The following is a 7,662-nucleotide window of genomic DNA, read 5'->3' on the forward strand; positions in this document are numbered from 1 at the left end:
CTGAGCTTTGTACGAGAGTCAGCACAGCACAGCACAGTTTGTTTGTATATATGTGTTGTGGGTGAGTGCTACTAGCTAGCTTCAGTGTTAATTTTAAAGAAAACTTCGTAAGTAGAGAGACAGGGGGGAGAGGCGGAGAGGAGGGGATCGTCACCGCCGGGGTGGGTCATCGTCTCGATCTGCCATTATTGGACGGTCTGTTTTGCCGTCTCTCGGACGCAAAGGCAAAGCCACCCCACTTTCCTAGTATATTTTTTCATCAGTACTTTGTTTTTTGTCGACAGGATCATTGTTGGGTACGTATAATTGTTGGTCTATTTCTTGGTAGTATAAACAAGGACCAACACAAAAAAATGCATGTGGTTTGTAGAAGTGGAAAGGGGCGGGAGGAGGGCCAGAAAGCCTGGGGCCGGGAGTGGGTCGCACGCCGGTGGCATGCGCGTCCGTCCGTGTCGTTTTGGCGGTTTGCAGAGCGGCAGGCAGCGGCAGCGGCAGCGGCAGCGGCATGGATCGGTCGATAGGGTGCGGTGAGGCAGGCTGCCTCTACCAGCCTCAGCCTCAGCCTCAGCCTGCCTGCCCCACTCCACTGTCCACTCCACCAGCCCAGCCCCAGCCCCAGCGCCAGCGCCAGCACCAACCTCCCTACCCCTGCTCCCCCCTTGCTGCGCGGTGGTAGCAGCAGCCAGCGGATTAGATAGGCGGGCGGGATTGATTTTGACTGATCGCCTTCCATCTCCTCCCGGGGGACTCCCTCCCGCCGCCGCGGCGCCGAGGGCGGTGCTGGTGTGGGGATTTCGGTGCGGCTTTGGCTCAGACCTCTCCGTCGTCGCCGTAATCTTGGCCGGACCGAATCTGCGGCCTGCGTGGGGGCGATGGAGGCGTGGCCGCTGTGGCGGTGGTGGGCGCTGGCCGCCGCCGGCGTGCTCTGCCTGCTCCTGCCGCCGGCCGCCGCCACGCTCTCCCCCACCGGCATCAACTACGAAGGTAACCCTCCCTCCCCTCCCCTCTCCCCAAACTTCCGTCGATCTTGCTCCCTTCCCCCCAATAAATAAGTGTCTTGTGGCGCAACAAGATTCACTCCAATTGGCAAACGATTTTCTGGTTTCCCTTCTTGGCAACCACCAATTTGGAGAAGCATTCCAATGCCGGTGCTTCCGTCGCTTCCTCGCCATAACTGCGGCAAAGTTTTCTTTTTTCCATTGGATGTTGTTTCTTGCTAAGATTTGGTGAAGCTGATTGAGCCTCTGCGTCTTGTTCGCAGTGGTGGCGCTGATGGCCATCAAGACGGACCTGCAGGACCACTACAACGTGCTCGACAACTGGGACATCAACTCCGTCGACCCCTGCAGCTGGAGGATGGTCACCTGCTCCTCCGACGGCTACGTCTCCGCGCTGTACGTCCTTCTCCCCGCCCATCCTTGCTCACGCCGGTCTCTCTCTCCGTCGAGGAGCGTCCGTCGTCGGTGTCCTCGTCTTATTTCCGGACTAATCTTCTCATGTGATGGTCTGTGCTCACAGCGGTCTGCCCAGCCAAAGGCTCTCCGGTAAACTGTCGCCCGGCATCGGGAACCTCACGAGGCTGCAATCTGTGTAAGCTCGTCGCTCAGATTTATCAGTACAGTTTCTTTGAAAAATGTATTGGACAGATGAGAGATTGCAAAGTGTTCAACTTCAACATCTCTCCTGTTCTTGGACAGGCTACTGCAGAACAACGCGATTTCTGGCACTATTCCTAGCACCATAGGCAGGCTGGGGATGCTTCAGACGCTTGACATGTCAGACAACCATCTTACCGGGAGCATCCCGACTTCGCTCGGCGATCTCAAGAACCTCAACTATCTGTAACATTTCTTTCCCCGGCTATAGATTTCTCTACCTTCTTGCTTTATTATACAGCAACTCACACCTTGTCCTCTTGTTGCTGCCAGGAAATTGAACAACAACAGTTTATCTGGAGTTTTACCCGAATCACTAGCCACCATTAATGGCCTTGCACTTGTGTATGTCCTGTGAATCCTTTACTTCTTCTTCTTCTCCTCTTTCCTCGGTGTACTGCAACAAGCAGCTCTAATAATTGGCCTGCTTCACAGGGACCTTTCGTTTAACAACCTGAGCGGTCCCGTGCCAAAGATTTCTGCAAGAACTTTCAGGCGAGTCGTTCAGCTCATGCCCGATCACCTGGCTGATTCAATTCCTACCTGAACACCCTCCGTGCATGCTCTAGGCTATTATTGCTCATGCTCTCATTTCTTCTTTCCTTTATTGCTGGTTGTTTGTACAGCATTGCTGGAAATTCAATGATCTGTGGTGTCAAGTCTGGAGACAATTGCTCATCCGTGTCGCTGGACCCGCTTTCTTATCCACCAGATGACCTTAAGAGTGAGATTTTTTTTATTCTTGAGAAGTATACATCAATAGTATTGTTTTATCTCCTCTGCGCTGCTCATATTTGTTTCCCTTTCCTCAGTTCAGCCACAACAAGCCATGCCAAGAAGTCACCGTATTGCCATCATCTGTGGAGCAACCGTGGGTTCTGTAGCGTTTGTCGCTATCGTGGTCGGTATGCTTCTTTGGTGGAGGCATAAGCATAATCAACAAATATTTTTTGATGTAAATGGTAATGCTCTTTTCGATGTTGTGCGTGACCATATTAAACACTGCCTGTATTTGTACTTCAAAATATAGACATCTTTGTTGCATCAAGGTTGAATAACCTACTGTTTCTTGAGTTTTGAGCTATGTTTTTCATAGTTTCTACTTTCATAGCAAATTGATTTTGACAAAGACAGATATAAAAATGCTATTGGTTTATTTGGAATACAGTACTTACCTTTGGTCAAAGCTGAATGGTTAACATTGGGTTAATCTTCAGTAGTAACATAGCCAATTAATCTGTCGCAGTTCAGTAGGACAATTGCCAGCAATTTAAACTGCATTAACGTACTACTGTCGCTGTTCAGTACGATAGTCACTAGCAATTTAAACTGCATTAACATACTACTGTTGCAGTTCAGTAGGACAGTCACTACCAATTTAGACTTTTATACTTAGTAGCTTACAAGCCTAGGAGGCCCTTACTACGAAAACCTTTGCTGCAGTTCATGCCCCAGTTACTTTTGGTGTATTGATTTGCCTTGCAAAAAACATGAGATCTCTAATTTTACACATATTACTTGATCTGATAGTAATAACATGATCACAGTTTGTGGCCATGTTTTCCTTTCTGGCATGTTATACTGTTTTAGTTTCGTACTATGGTGCCTGATACCTCCTCTTAGCTACAGATCAATATGACCCAGAAGTATGCTTGGGCCATCTGAAAAAGTACACCTTCAAGGAGCTTCGAGCATCTACCAACAATTTCAACTCAAAAAACATATTAGGTGAAGGTGGATATGGAATAGTATACAAGGGGTTCTTACGTGATGGTTCAATAGTTGCTGTTAAAAGGCTGAAAGACTACAATGCTGTTGGTGGGGAAGTTCAATTTCAAACTGAAGTTGAAGTCATAAGCTTAGCTGTTCATCGGAATCTCCTACGGCTCATTGGATTTTGCACTACGGAGTGTGAGAGATTACTTGTTTATCCTTATATGCCAAATGGAAGTGTTGCTTCTCAGTTGCGCGGTCAGTATTTTTCCCCATGCCCTTATGACACTTTTAAGTGATTAGCATTACTTGTGCAGATTCATTAGTGGCCTGATTAAATTTTGCTTCCCCTTGGCATGCATTACGCTCATTTTCAGATTTACAATCTAGCATGGATCTGTATTGGCGCATTGCTCCAGTTAGCTCAGACTGCCACCAAATGCTCAGCTTAAAATACAAACTGACACTTGTTAGCGTTCAGGATAAGAAATCCTCTAAATGTTCACTTATAGCATGTCATATACTCGTAGTTGTCTTGTCTTCTTTTAGTGAAAGTTATACTACAATCATGGAAGTATTAATTAGGTTCATAAAGACCTACAGACCTACCTTTGCCACATATCATCCTGGGTAGCTTCATCCTTCTGTCATGCCATGAAAGAAAGCTTGACTATGGTGATTGCCTCTATTGGAAGTACACTGCTTGTGCCGATCGATTAGTTTTAATAATACTCATGCACCTTGACTCCCTGTATTTACTTAAGTGTCCATTGACATTTCACAGTAAACCAAAATTTGAAATTTGAACTGAGCTATCAACATCACATGTCTAGGTTTACTACTGATGAAGTAAATTAATAAAAAAAAAGAGGCACCTTATGACAGCTTTCCAAGTATATTATTCAGTTTGCCAGTTTGCAAGCAAACTGTGACCTTCTCCTTCAGTCCACCTAATCTTTCCTGCATTTTTTTCCAGAGCATATAAATGGCAAGCCAGCTCTAGATTGGTCGAGGAGAAAGATGATAGCACTGGGTACAGCACGAGGGCTGCTTTATTTGCACGAACAGTGTGATCCAAAAATAATCCATCGTGATGTAAAAGCCTCCAATGTGCTTCTTGATGAATATTTTGAAGCAATAGTCGGAGATTTCGGATTGGCGAAACTTTTGGATCACCAGGAGACCCATGTTACCACGGCAGTGCGTGGCACCGTGGGGCACATAGCTCCAGAGTATTTGTCAACTGGCCAGTCATCGGAGAAGACAGATGTGTTTGGGTTTGGAGTCCTGTTGGTTGAGTTGATCACTGGCCAGAAAGCATTGGATTTTGGAAGACTAGCAAATCAGAAGGGCGGAGTGCTTGATTTGGTAAGCATGTTATATCATGCTCTTTTCGTGCAATGGTATCAAGTTCACCTTATTACTTTATGTGAAAAGATCGCTTTCTCCTTCTGGCTTGACTTTGTTCGGTTCTCGCCTTTAGTTTAGTGTCTTCAGAGCTTTTCGACAACTTTGTTTGCCACTTTTAGGTCCTGTCTCACCTTTTACATTGAGTACACTCAATGGTAAGATTTTATACTCGAGATACTGGAGCATATTTCATAGTTAAAAACAGGTAAGTTGGAAAAATATGCTCTATGATACCAAAGACAACTTAAACTGTTCACCATTGCGATGTCCTGCTTGAAAATTATTTTATGACGCAAGAAGGCATTGGAAATTAAGAATGATAACAATTATTTCCCTTTTTTTTGAGAAAATCATGCCATCCCTATTAATTTGCTACCTTTGTACACCAATACAAGACATTGAACTGCAAAGACGTCTTACAATAGTTTGCAGAGGGAGCAGGTGATATTCATTTATGGTAATCCTTTATCATAGTTTGGGCATATTAACTAATTGACCACCAGTTACCATCTTCTGTTCAGAGTTCAGTATATGGTCTTTGTATTGTCACGATCATTGTTTCTCATTCTTGCATGTGGTGGTTCCAGGTAAAGAAGCTCCATCAGGAAAAGCAGCTGAACATGATGGTGGACAAGGACCTCGGCAGCAACTACGACAGGGTGGAGCTGGAGGAGATGGTGCAGGTGGCCCTGCTGTGCACGCAGTACTACCCGTCCCACCGCCCCCGGATGTCGGAGGTGATCAGGATGCTGGAAGGGGACGGGCTCGCGGAGAAATGGGAGGCGTCGCAGAACGTCGACACGCCGAAGTCAGTCTCATCGGAGCTCCTGCCCCTGAAGTTCACCGATTTCGCGGGGGCCGACGAGTCCTCGGTCGGCCTCGAGGCCATGGAGCTCTCCGGACCAAGGTGACCGGCAACGGCGACCAATTTGATCGCATAGATGCTTGCTTGTGCGGTTGTGCCTGGATGTGTCGTTCAATTAGCTTTGGAGAGACCGGGCAAAGGGAGAGGTGTCATTTTTTCATGTTGGATAGGGTAAGGGTAGGGGTGGTGGCATTCATTTGTACATACGGGCATGGTGATTGTGAGTTGAGCTCGGCCCATCGTTGCTGCTCATGTACATGTAGGCTAAGAAAGATGAGATGTGATGAGTTGAGTAAATATAGAAAGGAAATTTTCCATTGGGCAGCTATTCTTTCCTCTACTTTCTCCAGCCTTGCACATGATAGTAGTCATCTTATTCCTCTGTCTGAAAACTGTTCATTTTGGCTTCTGAACTTTTGTTGGAATCCCCCACATTTTTTTGAAAACTGACGGAATGGTTGAGAGGCCGGAGCCGAACTCTTTTCTTCTTCATGTTTTGCCTTGCAAAGTTGCAATAAACGTGCTGCACTATCTGTAAAATACTAATACTGGAGCCAAGTGTCTACAACGTTATACTGTGCGCACTGTTTTTCTGTAGGCTGTCTCTGTGCGTTTTTGTTGGTACTGTTTTGAACTGTTCTGCTAGGTAGGCATCATTTTGAACTGTTCTGCCTGGTAGCTGATGCCTGATAGAATAATGCATGGATGGATGGATGTGCAGCATGAAGTGTCAGCGCTGCAGCTGTGCGTGAGCAGTGCCTCCGGCTGTGGGAATTTGCAAGGAGGGGAGGGGCTAAATTTCCTGTTTTGACCCGTTTTTTATTCTTTAGTGGGACTAGCAAAAGAGCCCGTGCGTTTCAACGGAAGCAAACCATACAACACGTCCTAACCTAATAATTATGACTTGACCTTTAAAACTTTAAAAAAATCTCATCAACCACAAACTACTCCCAACGCCTAGACATATAAAGATTTCGAAAATCTAATCGAATCCTAGATATATATTTTTGAATCGTTGAACGTTTTCTGAATCGACAAACATTGTTTTCAATTTTTATTTTTTTCAAAAAATAACGAATAGTTTGAAATGCATGAACAATTTTCAAATTCATGAACATTTTTTTAGTCACCAACATTTTTTGAATTGATCAGATTTTTCCAAAAAAAATTGAACAAAATTTAAAATTTTGTATTTTTGAAGTTATATGAAATTTCACGGACATTTGTTTTCAGATTCCTTATTATGTTTTGAATAAACTATCATTTTTTCAAAATCATGAACATGATTTTTTTCCTGACCAGTTTTCCAAATCACCAATAGTTATTATAGTTGGTGAACAATTTTGCAAAACTACCAACATTTTTTAATCCAAAAAATATGATTTCCTTAACATTTTTGAATTCACATAAATTTTATGATTTCTCGATCATGTTTTCGAAAACTCACAACTTTTAAAATTTAAAAATCCTGAATTGGTTGAAAGAAGGAAAGAAAACAGGATGAGAAAAGAAAAGACAAAAAATTGAAATGAAAAAATAGGGGAGAAAAGCCCCGCACATGGGTCGGCCGAGTAACGTATATGTGGGTAAGGATTTGCGGGAGAAAAGGAAGGGAGGGAAAAAGGTGGAGGGTGGGACTCGATCCCTGGTCTCCCTAATAAAATGACGAGGCCCTAGCCACTCGACTGCTTGTGCATGTACAATTTTAATCAGTATTGTTTCTATACAATAATGTAGTACGGCGTGACTTTGCGAAGAAAAACGAAACGTTTTCTTTATTCATGGGTGGTATAGTGGGTAACTTGTAGCAAGTTTGAGGGTATTTATTTAGACGGACGGCAGAAGCAATATTTGCTTTAGTATTAGGAAAAAATTTGGCAAAATTTCATGATGTGACCCTTTTACCTATCATCGGAGGGTCTGACGGTAGACTCTCACACCCTATCGTCAAACCCTCCAACGGTAGGGCGATGGAGGTGGAAAGAACGGCAGCTGACGGCCGTCAACCCATGATGACGT

General features: G+C 44.6%; 1 protein-coding gene across 2 annotated transcripts; it reads left to right on the forward strand.

Annotated features, from left to right (window-relative positions):
- The first annotated feature begins 543 nt into the window (after positions 1–543).
- On the forward strand, positions 544–5,971 carry LOC123442793 (protein NSP-INTERACTING KINASE 3). Of its 2 annotated transcripts, none has more exons than XM_045118933.1 (11): positions 544–984; positions 1,262–1,394; positions 1,519–1,590; positions 1,698–1,841; positions 1,929–2,000; positions 2,091–2,150; positions 2,282–2,379; positions 2,468–2,617; positions 3,279–3,626; positions 4,345–4,736; positions 5,366–5,971. In XM_045118933.1, the coding sequence occupies exons 1-11, from the start codon at positions 873–875 to the stop codon at positions 5,687–5,689; spliced, it is 1,905 nt and encodes a 634-aa protein (XP_044974868.1). In that variant the 5' UTR covers positions 544–872; the 3' UTR covers positions 5,690–5,971. The 2 variants fall into 2 exon arrangements, with proteins under 2 accessions (XP_044974868.1, XP_044974869.1); XM_045118934.1 differs by having other exon boundaries at positions 3,285–3,626.
- The last annotated feature ends 1,691 nt before the right edge of the window (positions 5,972–7,662 follow it).

The sequence above is a fragment of the Hordeum vulgare genome, chromosome 3H, assembly GCF_904849725.1.
Source record: "Hordeum vulgare subsp. vulgare chromosome 3H, MorexV3_pseudomolecules_assembly, whole genome shotgun sequence".
Taxonomy (NCBI): domain Eukaryota; kingdom Viridiplantae; phylum Streptophyta; class Magnoliopsida; order Poales; family Poaceae; genus Hordeum; species Hordeum vulgare.